The sequence below is a fragment of the Rhinatrema bivittatum genome, chromosome 3 (genome assembly GCF_901001135.1).
Source record: "Rhinatrema bivittatum chromosome 3, aRhiBiv1.1, whole genome shotgun sequence".
NCBI classification, from domain to species: domain Eukaryota; kingdom Metazoa; phylum Chordata; class Amphibia; order Gymnophiona; family Rhinatrematidae; genus Rhinatrema; species Rhinatrema bivittatum.
The window spans coordinates 492,289,766-492,310,479 of NC_042617.1; the positions used below are offsets into that span (position 1 = coordinate 492,289,766).

The 20,714-nt window shown below is 44.1% G+C and overlaps 1 protein-coding gene across 1 annotated transcript in view; it reads right to left on the reverse strand.

Moving 5' to 3' along the window:
* The window catches only part of LOC115088120 (cytochrome P450 2K4-like), a 97,663-nt gene that overhangs the window by 30,982 nt on the left and 45,967 nt on the right, over positions 1-20,714 (reverse strand). The window contains exon 7 of the mRNA XM_029596093.1: positions 10,137-10,321. Within this exon, the coding sequence (XP_029451953.1) occupies positions 10,137-10,321 (185 nt within the window). The remainder of the gene's footprint in view (positions 1-10,136; positions 10,322-20,714) is intronic.

Genomic DNA, 20,714 nt, shown 5'->3' on the forward strand with positions numbered 1-20,714 from the left:
ACATTCAAATCACCCTGTCCCTTCGGATCTCCTTGGCCTAGTGACGGTACTTTCCAATCTGGAACAGATTATCTCCTTTCTGAGTCTTTAGTCTCAAATTGTGTTAATCATGGATGCATCTAGTCTGGGTGGGAGCTCATGTGGATGGGCTCGGCACTCAGGATTTATGGTCCACTCAGAAACATTCATGACAAATCAACTTCCTGGAGCTCTGGGTGATCATGTACACACTATGGGCTTTCAGAGATCGGCTGTCTAACAAAATTGTCCTGATGCAGACTGACAACCAAGTAGCAATTTGGTATGTCAACAAGCAGGGAGCACGGGATCATACCTCCTGTGTCAGGAAGTGGTCCAGATCTGGTCATGGGCCCTGTCCCATGGGATGGTGCTCAGGGCCATGTACCTGGCTGGGACAGAGAGTGGTAGTAGACAGGCTGAGTCAAGGCTTCAGACCCCACAAGTGGTCCTTGGACCAGGAGATACAGAATCGGATATTCTGCCTTAGCCCGTACGTAAATCTGTTCTCGTCCACCTGCAACAGGAAGGCACCTCAGTTCTGCTCCTTGCACAGGACAGACGGCAAACTAGTCTCAGATGCCCTCGCTTGCCACTGGGGCACAGGGCTTCTGTATGCTTATCCTCCAATTCCGTTAGTGATGAAGACTCTCTTGAAGCTTCGGGAGGACAGAGGGACTATGATGCTCATAGCCCCTCATTGACTGAGACAGGTCTGGTTTCCACTCCTTCAGAAGTTGTCTATCCGAAGACTGATCAGTCTGGGGACTTCCCCAGATCTTATCATGCAGGATCAAGGCAGGCTGCAGCATCCCAAACTTCAGGCCCTATTGCTCACTGAGAGGTAAGTTCTATAGCCGCTCGATCCTTTGGAAGATGTATCTTGGGTCCTGGTGGCTTTTAGAAAGCCATCCACTAGAAGGTCCTATGGACTGAGTGGAGGAGGTTTCCCTGTGGTATGAGCAGAAGGCCCTAGATCCTTTCTCCTGCCCAATACAAAAACTGCTTGATTACCTTCTACACCTATTGGAGGCTGGCTTGAAGACCGCCTCCGTTAGGGTCCATCTTAGGGCGATTGGCTCTTACCATCATGATGCAGATGGTACACCCGTCTCTGTACAGCCTATAGTTGTATATTTCATGCAGGGCCTGCTTCAATTGAAGCCTCCCCTAAGACTTCCCGCTGTGTCTTGGGACCTCTACATGGTCTTAGCTCAGCTGATGAAAGCTCCTTTTGAACTGCTGCGCACCTGTGATCTAAAGTACCTGACCTGTAAAGTCATATTTTTTGTGGCAGGTCACTTCAGTGCACAGGGTCAGCTAGCTCCAGGCCTTAGTTACTTATCCACCTTATACTAAATTCTGTCATGACAGAGTAGCCTTGTGTACACACCCTAAGTTCCTGTCTAAGGTGATGATGGATTTCCATCTTAACCAGTCAATAGTCCTGACAATATTCTTTCCCAGGTCCCTTTTGCACCAAGACGAATGAGCACGGCACACTTTGGAGGGCAAACAAGCCTTAGCCTTCATGCTGGCATGATCAGAAGCCCCATGACAATCCACCCAACTTTTTGTTTCTTTTGATAAAAATAGGTTGGGCATTGTTGTTGCCAAAAAGACACTATCCAATTGGCTAGCAGATTACATCTCCTTCTGTTATATCCAGGCGGGACTGCATCTTGAGGGTCATGCCAAGACTCATTCTGTCAGAGCCATGGCAGCGTCAGTGGTCCATTTGTGAGCAGTTCCCATGGAGGAGATCTGCAAAGCTGTGATGTTTAGTTCTCTCCACACATTCATATCCCATTACTGTCTGGATAGGGATGGCCAACACGACTGGGTTCAGACAGTGGGTTCAGCCAGTCTGTCCTCAGAAACCTATTCGAGGTGTAGAACCCAAACTAGGGCCTATTGTTTGGGTTCAGGCTTTCTCTCCCTCTGTTACCAACAACACCTCTGTTACCAACAACACCTGGTTATATGTCTGTTGGTCCCCCTTTTGTGTTGGGGAGCAGCCTGTAGCTAGGGATTTATCCATGTGTGAGGACTGCCATCCTGCTTGTCCTTGGAGAAAGCAGAGTGTTCTCCAGACAGCAAGATGTTGGTCCTCACGAAACCCACTCGCCACCCCGTGGGGTTGAGTTTCTCCTATTTTTATTTTAATCGTAATTCTATGTTACAAGTCTGAAGAGGAGGACACCACATGGACCCGTGGTATAGGGTATGCTGAGCATGCTCATTGTGCCTAGTCATAGATTCGAGAAACTTTGCCATAAGTTTTCCACATTGGGCTTCATCTGATGATGTCGCCCATGTGTGAGGACTAACATCGTGCTGTCCTTGGAGAAAACCTGTTACAGGAAAGCAACTCTGCTTTCTTTAGGTTCTTCTCCATCTCTTTTACTTCTCAGATTCCTCCTCATCTCCCCATTCCCAGGTTCCATTCACTTTCTTGGGCAATGTAGTGGTAGGCGAGCAGAGTGGGAATACATCAAGTGAATGTTCCCTGTTCCTAGGGCTGCTTTCCTCCCAAGATAAACAGTTATTTTATAATCAAGAAACATAGAACAGGGAAGAGGAGCAGCTGCAGAAATTGGGAGTGGATGCTTGCTCTGTCCCTTTGCTGCCAACCTACTTTCATTGCCATTGATCTGACTGCTAGGGAGGAGGAAATACAGAGAAAAGTCAGCTTTTCAAACATGATAATGTTTCGTACAACTTTTATCAAGGGGATGTGCTATATTTTGGAGATCCATCAGTATGTAAATAAATCAGCCATGGTGGTGCTGCTGAGAGAGCATGGGCGCTGTGGGAGAGAAGCAGAAAATCCTACTGGCTACTGTTTCTGCCTTCTCTTGCAACCTCTTCGCTTGCAGTAGGGATGCCGTAATCTAAAGGAAGCAGGAGGTGGTGGATTTAGCAGCCCTGGAGACTTAATTGCTTTCTGTCTGTCCTTCCTTACAGCCACTTTCACTCTTCCAGTGCCATATTACCAAGGTACTTTTACTGTGGAGCCACAGACAATGCGGAAAAAAAAGGCAGGGAGAGAGAGGTCAAAAGAAAAAAGGGGATATGAAAGGAAAGAAGAGCGCATAGATGAAGAGAGGGAACAAAAGGAGGAGATTTATTTATTTATTTATTTATTTTTAATTTTTATATACCGAAGTTCTTGTAGGGACTACAAATCACTCCGGTTTACATAAAACAAAGAACTGCTCAACAGAGAGTGGAGCTTTACATGGAACCGTAGTGGTTCCATATTACCAATATGGCACTGGAAGATGGTGAGAAGAAAGGGGGAAGGAAGGAGAAACAAGGGCAAAAAAAAGCATTGATCAAAAGGAGAAAAGAAAAAGAAGAAACCAAAGGAAGAAGAGGAAAATGAACAAAGAGAAAAGCAGAGATGAGACAGAAAATGGGGAAAAGGAGAAGCAAGAGAGCAAAGAGTGAAAGGAACTGGGAAGGAGCATTAAGCAACACCACTTAGCAGACAGAGGACATGTTCCAGCGTCATTTACATGTGTAAATGATAGGCAGAGGTTTATGAGCACAGTGAAAGGTTTATCATGCTAAGCCATTAAGAGCAGGAGCTTTCTTTGTAACATGCTAAAAACATGAAGAAGAAATGAAACACATAACGTATCGGGCATTCAGGTCGTTGTCTTTACAAAAAGAAACCTGGAATGGGCATTCAGCTGTCTTCTTTACAAATAGAAACCTGGAATATTGAGGCTGGCATAAGTTTTTACAGTCTACAAATTTCATGATAAGTGCTCTTTCTTCTATAATGAACTTTGTTTTTATATGCAAAAAAAGAGTCCCATGATTATATCCGATTGAGCAGATTTGAAATGCTGTAGTGTTGGTTAAAAAAGTAACATTTTTCAACAGGAGTTAGCAAATACATTCCGTCTTGATAGCTGAAGAGACAATACCTGTTTGTCACTGATTATATTCAGTGGTTCACATATTTAATATTTTATTTTTCACCACTGTAATTTTGTAGGTTTATTTGATTTAAATAACCATTTTACATGCATAAAATTACTGGTTGAAAACTGCTTTCCCTCAGACATGCATACTTTTAGCCATATTTAGGGAAGGTGTGTTTGGGGCAGGATTAAAAATAATGCAAGTAGATTGTATTTTTAAGCCTACAATTTATTTATTTTCTGCAGAATCTCTACCTAAACAAAAAGCCGGTGCAAAGGTCCACAAGTTTGAAAGTTAGTGCAAGGTCTGTAGGTAAAAAGAGTGCACGGATTTTGGAAGCTTAAAAATTTCCTGTGTAATCCCACTTTACAAGGGGCCCCCTTCAAAGCCTCTGGAGCACTCTCCACCTCAGGGCAGCTCTGAAATCCAGATCCTTCTGTGAGGGACAGGCTAACTTGTAAGACCCATGGGGATCACACTCAATCCCTCTAAAAGAGCAGGCTATATGCCAAGTGTTTTATTCCAAAACAAAGGTAAAGTTTACGAAAGAAAAATCAATTAGTTTCGAAGTACAAAAAGATAAAGCAGGATGCAAAGTTTAGCAGTCCAAAACCACAGGAAAATGTAGCAAACACCAAGATCCACACAAGATTTATCCTTTCAACTCGCTTGAGTACTGAAGTAGGATTCTAGGACACTGCTTCTTAACCCTCTCCTCAAGGTACACCTAATTAATCAAGTTTTCAGGATCTTTACAATGTGTACAGATCTATCTCATGGATATTCATTGTGGATATCCTGTAAACTTGACTAGCTCAGTATGCTCTGAGGACAAAATTGAGATGCACCAATCCAGGATATTGTCCTAGCTCTCCTAATAAGTATTTTCTCCCTTGGAATCCCCTGAGGACATGAAAATCCATGTCTCCCACTTGAATATGGTAACACGCTGCCATACTATGCCATACAGCAAAATGGTGCCCTCCGTTGAGGAAGTGCTGGAGTTAATTAAGTCCAGTGAGTCACCAGCGAACGGTGTCCATTTAAGAAGAAAGAAGAGGATGCGATCGGAGCTTTGAGGCCTTGGCTCTGGGACCTGGCCTCCAGGGTGGGCCGCAGCATCTGGCCTAGCCCAAAGCTTTGGCTTTGCATAGGCTAAGGCCGATGTTGAGGTCACAGTGACCTATCACGACTTTGGCTTAGACCTCACTAGCGGATCCCCACTGGACCAGTTAAGTGGGGGCCGGGGGGATCCTGGCCCCAGCATTTTTTCAGGTGTGGTCAGGAGGACCTGTTTTTTTTAAATTTTTTGTTTGTTGGGTTTTTAAAAAATGTTTGATTTGACTTTTTTAAACAAATGAAACATTCCATGAAACAAAATTCTTGGCGAATAAACCTCCCGAAAACAAACCGAAAAGCAAAACAAATGTTTTATCCCTGCACACCCCTAGTGGGAATACAGGGAGGTCATTTGGCCTTGTGTGGTCCAAGATCCTACCTGTGTGTCCTCATGTCAAAGAGCTGATTGGGATGGGGGCTATATTACCTCTTAACTTTCTCCTAATCTTCTTGGATCTTCCATTGCTGGAAGTTTTCTCTTATAAACTTATGAGAATAGCTGTGATTTTGTGCCAGCACTGAGAAGGTTGGCCTGGCCTGTAAGAGGAGGTTGGTAAAAGAATCTTAACAGTGAATGCAGGAGAAATGGAAGGAAAGGGGAAGATGGTGGAAGTAATCTAAATAGCATTCCTCTGTGGCAGAGACCTTCTCCCACTGTAGTGGCAGAGGCTGACGGGGATGCTAAAAGTTGCTGTGTTGCAAAGCTTCTAGATGGAAATTTACAGGGTTGGCTGTTCCGATGCCTTCTTCCTACTGGGTCTCCTGCACAGGAATGGGGTTCAGAACCCACCCAGCAAAGTCTCCCAGGGGCAGGGAGGGGAAGCAGGGAGAAATTTAAGGTAACCCTCCTGAGGGAGGATGTTACCAGCAGTACCTTGGAAATAAACAATTGCTGATAAACAAGTTTATTTTTACCAAAAAGAAAATGATTAGAAGCAATCTTGTAGTAAACAATACAAGTATTCAAGTTCAAAAGTGTACCTTTGGAATAATAATTGCAAAAAAACAACACCACATTTTTCAACCATAGACATGTAAACAAGAATTAGAAATTGTTTCCATATTTTTCTTTTCTGGTAGCAGTGCAAAAACAATATTAATAATTCTATTCTCTTATTTCCAAGAACCTTCTGCTGGATTCAACTCCAAGTTAGGTCTTTTATTCTTTTGTGTGTTGGTCTTCACTTTACTTTGTTTAACCCTCAGATCTGTATCATAAGAAATTAAGTCTTTAGGGGTACTTTTTCTCTTTTTCCAGGCTTTTCTAAAAACTATGAGTCCCTCTTATGGTAAGTATCTTTTTTCCCTTTTTTATTTTTACTGTCCACTTTCAGAGTTGTCTGTCCTTTGTGTTACTTTCATATTGAGCTCAATTAGATTTTGCTAACTTGCTAGTCTGGCCAGACCTTGGTGTGATTTCCTTTTGTAGATGTATGCACACACTTATCTGGGATCCAAGCTCAATCCATTGTGATGCAATCTCCAATGGATGGTCTCTTGCACAGCAATTGTCTCCTCCAGGTGATGAATCCTGAGGTCGCTGGTGTCTGATCCTACTTAACTATACCAAATAAAAAAAAAAAAAAGACTACCTCCCTGGCTCCGAGTGTTGCACTGGTGGTGGACCCTTGGCCCGAGGTGAATTGATGCTACCCATAGGGCAAGCCCCATGGGTCCCCACTGTCGGGAGGTGGAGCAGACCAGGGGATGGTGGCCGACTGGAGCTTCGCCAATACTAGCCCTTGTTCCCCGTAGGTTGAGCCCTTGGGTGCCAGGGCCAGCTAGTCTTAGGCAGGCCTCCATCAGATGATGCCCAGTGGATGTTGTAGCAGGTAGCCAGGGACCAGCAGAGGTATCGGAGGAACCGAGGCAGGTCTGGATGAGGTAGGGATCCAGAGGTCCGGGCGGCAAAGACGGGCTATAAGCAAGAGTAGGTGACGCCCAGGCAGCAGAAGGCCGAAGCCTGACAAGGCCAAGTCCAAGGAGATACCAGAAACGAGGTCAGGAACAGGCTGGGGTCGGGGCAGGTGGCAGAGCTAGACAAGGTACAACGGAGCAAGAGTCAAGGCCAGTAATCAGTCCTTAGCGTGGTCCAACGAAGCAAGGGTCAAAGCCAGTAGTCAGTCCAAGGCAAAGTTAGGTAGGAACCAGGAACGAAGTCAGGAACAAGGAAGAGCAATGAATTACACGACTGGAGACCTGTTGTCAAGGCAAGGAATGAGTAGTGGCCCCTGCCTTAAGTAGCAGGGCCTGATGATGTCATCATCCTGGGCCATGGGTTAGTTTCCCACCGCAGCCTCTTTAAAGGCCAACAAGGTGTGCGCACGCCTAGGAAGAGGCAGGACACTGAATCGTGGCGTCTCCCCACGGCACACGTGGGGAGATCCATCGGGAGACAGAGAGGCCTGTAGAGGGACTGGGAGTGCCCGAGGAGGCAGCAGGGGTGTGGGAGCACAGGCGGCTGCCCACCGCTGCTAATGAGGATGGGCCAGGTCTGGGAGCTGGGCGCTTGAAGGTGAGTAGGCCCGGTCGTGGGCCTGCCATAGCCAGGACACGCAACACTGCGTTATCTTCCGCCAAGCTAAAAGCGTTTCTGCTGCATGTATCCGGCAGCTTGGTGAAACTGTTTTTTTTATAGCTAAAGAAAGTAAATAATAATCAGGAAATCCCTGTCTTTAATTTCAGGGGAACTGTAGTTACTGTACACATCAAAACAAAATCCTACTTCCCTCTAATTAGAACAGGTAAAAACAATTACTGCATTCCTGTTTAATTGCTTCTACTATTTACTCTGTTCCTTCTTTTTTTTTACCTTCAAGGTACAGGAATCTCTCTGGAATCAGGAATCAAATCTTATTTTTCTTTCTTTCTTTTTCTCTTTCTTTGAAATCTCCCAAGGATACATGAACTCAGTAACAGCAGGGTTACTGGTTTCTGGCTGTTTCCGTTAAGATGTAGGCTAGCTTCACCACAAATACTTTTTGGGCTTGACAGAGCTGATCACCAGCAGTCCTGCCCTCTGCTAAATTCCCAACATGGAAAATCTCTTTCTCTCAGAGCAAATCCTTGCTCCACTGATGACATGAGGACATTACCGCAAATGGAAGCTACAATTGTTCAGTGTTTTCTGGTATATAAGAATGCCAAAAAGCATTGTATAGAAATTGACAAGTCTTTCCTGCACCTCTGTGTCACCAATAAGATGGGTCCCTTTCTGTTTCTTTTCACTTACTTCTCTTGTGCAAAAATCACCATGTAGATTTGATGCAGCTATCATATGAACAGAAAAAGCTGAAATCTTTTCCTCCATTTCCCCTTCCCCCTCCAAAAAAAATTATTTCAGGGTTAATAAAATAAGGGGTATGCCTATTCTATGTACCCAACAGCAGGGAAAATATAATTAAATAAATGTGGTGTTTTGTTAAAATTCACACTGTCAAGATTCAAGTGTCTTTGTTTTTGTATGGTACCCTTTTTTTGTAAAAGGGACAAATAGGACATTACAGGCATTTGTGCTAAATAAGCTTGCTCTGAGCTTTTTCTGCTTAGCTACCCAAATTATATTTGCTTGAATCAATATAAAAGGCTACTATCCCACTTTATTCTAAGGTCATAAGAACATAAGAACATGCCATACTGGGTCAGACCAAGGGTCCATGAAGCCCAGCATCCTGTTTCCATCAGTGGCCAATCCAGGCCATAAGAACCTGGCAAGTACCCAAAAACTAAGTCTATTCCATGTTACCGTTGCTAGTAACAGTGGTGGTTATTATCTAAGTCAACTTAATTAATAGCAGGTAATGGATTTCTCCTCCAAGAACTTATCCAATCCTTTTTTAAACCCAGCTATACTAACTGCACTAACCACATCTTCTGGCAACAAATCCCAGAGTTTAATTGTGCGTTGAGTGAGAGAGAACTTTTTCCGATTAGTTTTAAATGTGCCACATGCTAACTTCATGGTGTGCTCCCTAGTCTTTCTATTATCCGAAAGAGTAAAAAACCGATTCACATCTACCCATTCTAGACCTCTCATGATCTTAAAGACCTCTTTCATATCCCCCCTCAGCCGTCTCTTCTCCAAGCTGAACAGCCCTAACCTCTTCAGCCTTTCCTCATAGGGGAGCTGTTCCATCCCCTTTATCATTTTGGTTGCCCTTCTCTGTACCTTCTCCATCGCAACTATATCTTTTTTGAGATGCGGCAACCAGAATTGTACACAGTATTCAAGGTGCGGTCTCACCATGGAGCGATACAGAGGCATTATGACATTTTCCGTTTTATTCACCATTCCCTTTCTAAAAATTCCCAACATTCTGTTTGTTTTTTTGACTGCCGCAGCACACTGAACTGACGATTTCAATGTGTTATCCACTATGACGCCTAGATCTCTTTCTTAGGTTGTAGCACCTAATATGGAACCCACCATTGTGTAATTATAGCATGGGTTATTTTTCCCTATAAGCATCACCTTGCACTTGTCCACATTAAATTTAATTTGCCATTTTGATGCCCAATTTTCCAGCCTCACAAGGTCTTCCTGCAATTTATCACAATCTGCTTGTGATTTAACTACTCTGAACAATTTTGTATCATCTGCAAATTTGATTACCTCACTTGTCATATTTCTTTCCAGATCATTTATAAATATATTGAAAAGTAAGGGTCCCAATACAGATCCCTGAGGCACTCCACTGCCTACACCCTTCCATTGAGAAAATTGTCCATTTAATCCTACTCTCTGTTTCCTGTCTTTTAGCCAGTTTGTAATCCACGAAAGGACATCACCTCCTATCCCATGACTTTTTATTTTTCCTAGAAGCCTCTCATGAGGAACTTTGTCAAAAATACTTTTAAAGACAACTCAGAGCATCAAATGTTGGGTCACACAAGGGGCACTGCATGAGGCCATTTTGTTTATTCTGTTAACACAAATTCAGAGAAAAAACAACAAGAATGTTGGTGGCACCTTTATAGACTGATTTATTGAGGAATGTGCTTTGGAGGACAGAAGTCCACTTCATCAGCAATGTCTGGTAATTTAAATACTCCTTAAACCTTACCTTTGGAATAACGTGGCCTTTAAAATTCACATCGACAGTGGTCTCACGGGGCAAGCTCATTGGCAGGATATTAGCAACTCTCTGTACTTCATGGATGACAGCGTCTGTGTAGGGCATTTGCTTCTGATGCTCAGTACGAGGCTGTGCTGATCCTATCACTTTTGCAATCTCTTCCTGGACTTTTTCTGATGAGAGAGAATATAACATGGAGAGAGAATGTTAATTCATACTTTTTAAAGCTAAAATTGGAGGAATAAAGTGTGGAAGAATGACTACATAGCAACATCCCTTAAGACAAAGACACTTCAAATAGTGAAAGTTTACCTGAATGGAATATCCTGCTAATGAAGTTCTTGCTGGACCAAACCCTGAATAAATGAACATTAACTTGTTTTCTGTAAACCATTTTTTTTACTGAGGAAAATCAACAAAGAACAGTAAACTGATTTTAAATGGACTGTAAATTTTGGTAAAAGGCATTTGCGCATTGCGTTCATCTTTCAGATAGTGATTAGTCATTCTTCTGTCCCTATACTTGACCTGGATCACTTCATAAAGAGAGAGCTGTTCAAAGTATTGTTCCATACTCAGGTCAGCAAATTACTATATCTAGTTAGAAACATAGCTCACCTTCATGGTCATTTGATTTTAAAGCTTTTTATTTGATTGGTTTTTATTGTATTTGGTTTTGTTCTCCCTGCTTCTTTGCAGGGTATATTACACTACCTGTCCATATAGATGCTTTGCACCTTTTTTCCAAAGACAAGCAGGATGGCAGTCCTCAGAAGTGGGTGACATCATTCCATGGAACTTTTATGTCAAAGTTTCTGGAACTTTGACTCAGCCTCACTGAGCATGTACAGCATGCCACTGTAACATGCATCCAATTGGAAGCCACTTCAGTGTCTTTCTTCATGGAGCCTACAGTCATGATTCCTCACTACTCCTGCTTTAGACCTTGTTTTTTTTTGTTTTTTCCACATCCCCCTATGATCTTCCTTTCACCATCTGAAAAATATTGCTCCTGGCCCTCACCCATACTCCTTAGAAGTTCCAACACTCACTGTTCCATGCCCATAGCTGAGCTGACAGGAGGACTTGGCATCCAGCCAATTAGTGTAGTAGTATCATTCATAGAGCAACATTGATTTTTTAAATTTACTTAACCATTGTTCTAAAACAATTTAATCATAGAGGTTTACAAATCCTTAAAACATTACAATCAATTAAAACCAATTTAAAACATTGCAAACAATTAAAAAGCCATAATCATATTCTAAAAATAACAAATTATAAAGACAAACTAGATAAGAACACAGTTGCATCTCTTAAGCCAGCAGACGAGAAGAGAGAATCCTCTTGCTGGCTTGGCTTGGCTTGAGGTAACAGGGGGTTGTGGGAGGGAGGGAGTAGGGGGATCAAGAACTTTGGAGATGGGAAGGGAGGAGCAGATTATGATTCAGGGCAATTGTTTTTTGAGCTATAGGACACTGGGAGCGAGAGAAGCTGAGTGGTAACTTGGCAGATTTAGGCCTGCTGTTGCCGATTAGCACTGAATATCATAACTGGCTAAATATCAAAAACCCACCCCAGGAACTCTACTGGCTGGCTCCTTTTTTGGCTAGCTAAATTTTCCAGTCTATGAATTTAACAGCTAAATTTAACTAGTTAGAGGAGCCAAAATTAAATGGGGAAAATGTATTCAGCTAAAACCTGATTATAACCAGTAAATATTTTGAAAATCACCCCCTATTCCAGGTATTCTATTTTGCCACTAGGAGCCATTCAAAGGTAAATAGCCATTTGGGTCATCTGATGAATAAAAGATTTTGCAATTCATTCTCAGAAGGGAGCTTATCTGAGTGCCCTAATGGGATAAATTGTACTTACCCTATTAATAGTCACAGAATGCATTAACTACTTCATTTGCATATGCATGAACCAAATTATACCTTCTTGGATATACAAACTCTCTTCATGTGATGTCAGCAACATCTGTATTAAGTGTGGAAACTGAACCAAGCAAGCATGGCTTGTAATGTGTAATGTCAGGGTGAACAAAGAGCAAGAAGCTGAAAATGCTGCCTATTTAAATCTCCCTACTGCCTCATTTTCATAGTCGATTATACATTTATTCAACATTCTAATGTAGGATTCAATGGAGAAAAACAACAACTTTGAAACACTTGGAAAAACCACATATTAGAATCCCCCAGCTAACTGCTAATCTATAGCTAGATGCCAGGCACCATGAAGTGCTGGCACCCAAGATCACGTATTCCAGTGTTAAGCAACTTGTACAGCCATACAATCTTTATTATTCATCATTTTCTTCCCTACACCACCCTTCCTGCATCCCCAGCATTCATACCTCTATAAAGGAGAGGCTGCCTTCAACCACTATACTCCTGCTACCACTCTCACATCAACAATATAGCAAGCATGCACAATGGCAGACCAGCTCAGGATATCTCACATTCCTCCTGCTCTCACAGCTCTTAAGAGGAATGCATGCCATTACTTATAAAGACCACCATGCCATGCACTAACCCATGGTTACATGTTTCTCCCAGATGCGGACGGGTCTTGCTCCTCCCAAACCTGCTTTTTACAATTCCCATAGAGAACAACATGCCTTTCAGCTGGGCTTACTCAGCACATAGTAACATAGTATATAACAGCAGATAAAGACCAAAATGGCCCATCCATTCTGCCCAATAAGATGTTTAAGGTTGTAACTGTCACTCTGTACAGGTTACCCCATGCCTTTTGTTTATGGTTGTAACTTTCTGTGCAGGTTACTCTAAAGCAGGGGTGCTCAAACTGGTCCTGAGGGGCCCCCCCAGCCAGTTGGGTTTTCAGGATAGCCCTAATGAATATGTATGAGAAATATTTGCATACGTAGGAAATAATGCATGCAGATAAATCTCATGCATATTCATTAGAAATATTTTGAAAACGTGACTGGCGGAGGGGTGAGCACAAGGACTAATTTGAGCACCCCTGTCCTAAAGCCTTTTTAAAAGCACAATGTAGTCATTTGGCTTGAACTACCACTCTGTGCAGGTAACCCTAGTACTTCATTACAATTCTCTTGCCATTAAGGATCCTCTGTGTTTATCCCATGTCTTTGTGAATTCCATTACATTTTTCGATTGCCTTTTTATGGACCACCTCTAGTCTAGCTCTATTCTTTTTCTTTCTGGGCCTTCAGAACTGAAAACTGTATCCTAAGTAAGGTCTCACTAACCACCAGTATATGGACATTATGACTTTATTTTATTTTTTTTGCTGGTTATTCATTTTTCTATGCACCTTAGAATCCCTCTGGTTCTAACCACCATCTTGTCACATTGGGGCCGATATAATAAAGTGCACTGAAGCTGCCATGGGTTTGTGTGCGTATGTATGCATGTTTGCACATGTGTTTTCCTGCGCAAAGCCCTATACGGGGATGTGTTAAGGGTTTTGTGCGCAGAAAGAAAGCACTAACAGACGCGCTTAAAGGCCCACAGTTTTTCCTGTGCAAATGCATGCTAACGCATGCAACGGAGGTGGTTAGCTAATCATAGGCAATTCAGGGAGCCATGCTCCCTGAATTGAAAACCATTGAAAACCAAAAGAGACTACTATGCCAGCAAGAACCACCACCTCATCTTCGACTCTAAAGCTCTTTTCACCTACGTCTCCAGTCTCACAAAAGCTATCACTCCAGATATTCCAACCGAATTATCCCAGACAAAAGCAGATGAACTGGCTCTTCATTTCAGTAAAAAAATCTCTGACCTCCTCAAACAACTGTCACCAAACATGGGCACATCCAATAGCACATATCTTCTCCCAAACAAAGACATTCATCTAAACGCCTTCGAACCCATCACCATTTCAGAGATACAATTGGTTCTGAAGAAAATGAAACTGTCATCACACCCGTTTGATCAAATCCCGTCCAAATTACTTCTACTAATCCCGGATACTATATCGAAAACTCTAGCCGACATCATAAATTGTTCCTTGTCCCAGGGTATCTACCCAGATGACCTTAAAACGGCCTCAATCAAACCACTCCTAAAAAAACCGAACCTAAATGCGAGCGATCCTAACAATTTCCGCCCCATCTCCAACCTTCCGTTTATAGCTAAAGTTATGGAAAAATTAGTAAACACTCAATTATCAAATTACATCGAGGATCACAATATTCTGTCCCCGAATCAATATGGATTTCGCAAAGAATCAAACACCGAAACACTTCTCTCCCTCACGGACTTCCTCCTCTCCGGCATAGATAAAGGTCACGCTTACCTATTAATCCTCCTCGACCTTTCGGCTGCCTTCGATACAGTCAACCACCACCTCCTTATAAAACAACTGGCAAACATAGGAGTGAAAGGCACAGCACTGACCTGGTTCAAAACTTTCTTGGACAACAGAGGATACAAGGTCAAAATTCATAATAAAGAATCCCATTACTTTCCATCCTCTCTAGGGGTACCGCAGGGTTCCTCCCTTTCACCCACGCTCTTTAATGTTTACCTGCTCCCTCTCTGCCAACTGCTAACGAAACTAAACCTGAAACACTTCCTTTATGCAGACAATATCCAGATCGTGATCCCTGTAAAAGAATCCATTATAAAAACATTAGAATTCTGGGATAGCTGCCTAATAGAAATCAACCACCTCCTCACCAGTCTAAACCTAATACTCAATGCCTCGAAAACGGAATTTCTGCTTATTTCCCCGGAAAACAACAATACCTCTTCAAAGCCACCAACTCTCCTTCAAACCTCTCATGTAAGAGACCTAGGAGCCATCATGGATAACCGTCTCAACCTAAAATCATTCATCAACCAAACTACCAAAGATTGCTTTCACAAATTACATATCCTAAAAAGAATAAAACCTCTATTCCACTCCCAGGACTTCAGAACAATTCTTCAAGCAATAATCTTCTCCAAGCTAGATTATTGTAACTCGCTACTACTGGGTCTCCCAGCTTCCTATACCAAACCTCTACAAATGGTGCAGAATACAGCTGCCAGAATTCTGACTAACTCTAGGAGAATTGATCACATCACCCCAATCCTCAAGGACCTTCACTGGTTACCGATCCACTACAGAATCATCTACAAATCCATCACCACCATCTACAAAGTCATTCACCAATAGGCCCGGATCAACTTACAAATTCCTTTCGAAAAACACACATCCGCCAGACCCATCAGGGAATCTTACAAAGAATCTCTTCAGGTTCCTCATGCAAAAACCTTCCATCATAAATCTCTGTGTCAGAGCGTTCTCAACAGCAGGTCCACCTTTATGGAACTCCATCCCAGCGGACCTGAGACAAGAACCCTGCCTACCAACATTTAGGAAAAGGCTGAAAACTTGGCTTTTTAAAAAAGCCTTTCCAGTCCCTGACTGAGACCTACACCCGACACCTCAATCACATTATCAAAAAATGGATTTAAATAACAAACTATGTCCTTCGCTGTCATCATCTTCACATTGTTATCAATGTCATTTACTATACAAATCACATTTTATCGGATTCAATCTTGCTACCTTGTAAATAATTTGCTGTCAGTTAACTTCCCCTCTTCTCGCTTCCAGCTCCCAGTTATTTATTTCCCTGTTTTATTGTAACTGTCACCCTCCTTACAATGCTCTTGTTCCAGTTGTTTGAGTTCTCTCTTACCTTGCACACTTTGTTAAATGTAAACCGGTTTGATGTGATTCATGTCATGAAAGCCGGTATAGTAAAAATAATAAATAAATAAAAAAATGCTAGTACGGGTTTTTTACCACAATGGTCAGGGCACAAATTAAGTGTCAGCACTGACTCAGGGGGCCTATGTCAGCATCTGAGCATCCTGAAAAACACCTAGCTGAGTGCCTATCTCGGTGTCTGAGTGGCCAGTTAGCTAGGCGCCTTTCTGGGCGCTGACGGCATACATTCGTGACCAAGTAAAGTGCCTAGCTACTATTGCTGCTCGGGCGCTGAGCTAGGTGCTTACTTGGTCTCAAATGTATGCCGTCGGGCACCCAGAAAGGCGCCTAGCTACTATTGCCATTTGGGCTCTGAGCTAGGTGCTTACTTGATCGTGGCCAAGCAGCATACATTCGCAATCAACTAAGTGCCTAGCTCAGCACCCAAATGGCAAGGTAAGCTAGGCGCCAAGGTAGGCGCTTCCCTGGGCAGACAGCCAGACAGAAGAGCGGCAAGATTGTTGTGAATTATTATCCATGAAAATATTTGCCCTGTTTTCTGCAGCACAGTTAATTGAAATATTAAAAATACTTTCCAGGGTCATACTTTCACTTAATAGGGAGACCCGTTCACTTGCTCACTCACTTTTATGCGCAGATCATTGGCGCGGGTTTTGACCGCGGATGCAGCCATTTATTATATAGGCCCAGCTTAGGTACGCGCATTTTTCCGTACGTGCACGGATTTCTGTGCGCAAATCATTTGCATAATTTGCGAAAGCACCAGCTTCAGCCGCGCATGGTGATCAAAATCCATGCACGTAACGAGTGCCTGTTTTGCCGCAGATCTTATTACATCGGCCCCATTGTGTCTAATCTCAAAATAGCAAAACATACATCAATCTCTCACCTCAAATTGCATACGGTTATTTTGAATTTTTGCACCACAAATGCATGATCCCCTAATGAATGCCTTTACTAAGGGAGACAGAGACTGCAGAATGTTATATCCTAAAATGCACCCTTTAGGAGCTTGACCTAGAGCAATATTCCAAGATGCTGTGTTACCATAAATCATTATGGTATGAATTTAAACTTTAGAAAGCAAGGAAGTGCCCGCATTGCTTCCTACCAGCTCTACATGAGCCAATATTCTCACAACCTCTAGAAGCAAGTACAGGAGGCAGCTGAGTGGCTGTCTCAACAGCAGCAAGACACCTTTCTGTTGCTGGTACGTCAGGGCCTGGAGCACAGAAAACATGAGGTGCACTTCACCTACGATGTTTTTGAAATGGCAGTGAGAGTCTCTGCAGTGGGAATTGGCACCCGCAGAATAGCATGGCTGCAGGCCTTGGCTCTCCGACTGCAGGTACAGGAAAGACTCGCTGACCTGCCGAGCACAGGAGAGAATCTCTTTGGAGATAAGTTGAGGAACATGGTGGCCCAGTTGCAGGATCATCATGAGACCCTCCAGCATCTCTCCACCAGTACTTCATATCCACCCTCCTCAGCCAGGATGTCTGCAAGGCTGGGTCAGAGGAGGTCTTTCTACCACCAGAGGTAGGACTATCCTTCGGCTTCTTACTTCTGTACGCAGAGAATGAGCTCTCACGGCCATCAAAGGCAGCAGCGAGCTCCCAAGCCCCAAATGATGTCCCAGCCAAATCCCAGGATGGGATTTTGACTGGATCATAGGGAGCACCTGTAACCGAGGTGCTGGACCCCCCCCCCCCCCCCCGGTCAGGGGCAGGCTACGGTTCTTTGTGAATCGATGGCCCATTATAACATCGGACCAGTGGGTTTTGTCCATTGTCCATCTAGGGTACTGATTGAATCTGTTGGGTGTCCTGCCAAATTCTCCTCCATGCCTATACTGTTAAGTGAGCTCTCTGCCCTCTTAATGACCAGAGTGGTCGAGCCTGTCCCACCAAGGCAAAAAGGACAGGGATTCCAAAGATTCCAAAGAGAACAGAGGGACTCCACCGCATTCTATACCTGAGGGCCTTGAACAAGTTTCTGAAAAAAGAAAAGCTCAGATGGTTTCCCTGGGCACCATGATTCCCCTTCTGCAAAAACGTGACTGACTATGCTCCCCTGATTTAAAGGATGCATACACTTACATCAATATCTTTCCAGATCACAGGAAGTAGCTCAGATTAGTAGTGGGAAAACAACACTTCCAGTACATAGTGTTGCCGTTCGGGCTAGCGTTGGCCCCACGTGACTTTACAAAGTGCCTGACCATGGTGGGGGCGCACCTCCGCGGACCTGGAGTGCATGTTTTCCCCTATCTGGACAATTGGCTGGTCAAGAGCACCTCTCAGGCAGGGGCGGATTGGTCCTTGCGCTTGACCATCCAGATGTTGGAGTCACTATGCTTCGTCATCAACTACCCAAAGTCCCATCTCAGCCTGTCACCTTGATTGGACTTCATAGGATCTCTGCTAGACACAGCTCAAGAAAAAGCCTTTCTGCCACGCTCTAGGGCTCTCTTTGGTGTCCATAGCGGAGGTGGTTCAATAGAGCCAGCAGGTATCAGTGCGGCACATGTTGAGGCTGTTGGGCCACATGGTTGCAACCATCCATGTTACTCCCTTGGCACACTTACACATGCACAGAGCCCAATGGACCTCCAGGCTCGCATCCTCATCACTCCATCTCTCTGGGATTCCTTGTCCTGGTGGTGGGTTCTCTCGAATTTGGAGCAGGGAATATCTTTCCAAACTCCCCATACCCAAATTGTCCTCAGCACAGATGCATCCAACCTGGGGTGGAGTGCTCATGTCGATGGGCTCCACACCCAGGGTCTGTAGTCTCTTCAGGAAGCTGAATATCAAATCAACTTCCTGGAGCTCTGGGAGATCAGGTATGCTCTATGGGCTTTCAAAGATCAGTTGTCCAACAAAATTGTCCTGATTCAGATAGATAAGTAGCAATGTGGTATGTCATCAAGCAAGGAGGCACAGGGTGTTACCTCCTGTGTCAGGAAGCAGTCCAGATCTGGTCCAGGGCTCTGTCCCACTGGATGGTGCTCCAGGCCATGTATCTGGCTGGAACTGAGAATGTGATAGCAGACAGACTGAGGCGAGCCTTCAGACCCCACGAGTGGTCCCTGAACCTGGGGGTGATGAATCGAATCTTCATCTCTGGGGAAGCCCAGATGTGGACTTGTTCGTATCTCCCTGCAACAGTAAGGTGACTTAGTTCTGCTCCCTGTATAGGTCGGACGGCAAACCAGCCTCAGACCCTTTTGCTTGCCATTGGGGCAAGGGTCTTCTGTATGTGTATCCTCCGAATCCTCTAGTTACGAAGACTCTCCTGAAGCTTTGAGAGGATCAGGGGACTATGATCCTCATAGCCCCTTATTGGCTGAGACAGGTCTGGTTTCCTCTCCTTTGGGAGTTGTCCTTCCTGAAACCGATCAGTCTGGGGACTTCCCCAAATCTTATCATGCAAGATCAGGGCAGGCTGCAGCATCCCAACCTCCAGGCCCTGTCACTCATAGTCTGGATGTTGAAAGGCTGATTCTGCAGCCGCTTGATCTTTCCAAAAATGTGTCTCGGGTACTAGTGGCTTCTAGCAAGCCTTCCACTAGAAAGTCCTATGGACTGAAGTGGAGGAGGTTTTTCCCTGTGGTGCGAGCAAAAGGTCCTAGATCCTTTCTCCTGCCCCACAAAAAACTGCTTGATTACCTTCTGCACCTTTTGGAGGCTGGCCTAAAAACCAGTTCTGTCAAAGTTCATCTTAGTGCTGCTATTGGGGCATACCACCATGGTGAAGATGGTTCGCCCATCTCTGAACAGCCTATAGTTGTACAGTTTTTGTGGGCCTTGCTTCAGTTGAAGCCCCCCCCCCCAAGGCCTTCCACAGTGTCCTGGGACCTCAACGTGGTGCTAGCTCAGCTGATGAAAGCTTCTTTTCAGCTGCTGCACACCTGCGACCTAAAGTGCCTGACCTGGAAGGTCATATATTTTGTGACGGTCACTTCAGCTTGCAGGATCAGTAAACTCCAGGCCTTAGTGACTTATCTACCTTATATCAAGTTTTATCATGACAGGGTGGTCTTACATACACACCCTAAGTTCCTGCCTAAGGTGGTGACGGATTTCCATCTTAACTAGTCAATCTTCCTGCCAACATTCTTTCCCAGGCTCCATTCTATCCAAGGCGAACAAGCACTGCACAGTTTAGATTGCAAGAGAGCCTTAGTCTTCTACCTGGAGCAGACAGAAGCCCATAGACAGTGCACCTAACTTTTCATTTCTTTTGACAGGAATGGATTGGGAGTTGCTGTTGCCAAACAGACACTATCCAATTGGCTAGCAGATTGCATCTCCTTCTGTTATGCCCAGGCAGGACTGCATCTTGGGGTTCATGTCAAGGCTCATTCTATCAGAGCCATGGCAATGTCGGTGGCCCATTTGCAAGCAGTTCCCATGGAGGAGTTCTGCAAAGCTGCGACGTGGAGTTCTCTCTGCACATTCATATCTCACTACTATCTGGATAAGAAGGGCCAACGTGACAGTAGGTTCAGCCAGATTCTTCTTCGGAATCTCTTTGAGGTGTAGAACCCAACTCTCCCTGCCTAGGGCCCATTGTTTGGGTTCAGGCTGTCTCCCCCTTTGTTACCAACAGAACTGTGGTTGTTGTGCCTGTTGACACCTGGTTGGTGCTTGTTGGTCCCCTTTTGTGTTGGGGAACAACCTGTAGCTAGGGATTCACCCATGTGTGAGGACTACCATCCTGCTTGTCCTAGGAGAAAGCAGAGTTTCTTATCTGTAACAGGTGTTCTCCTAGGACCGCAGGATGATAGTCCTCATGAAACCTGCCTGCCATCCCGTGGAATTGGGTTTCTTCAATTTTTTATTTTAT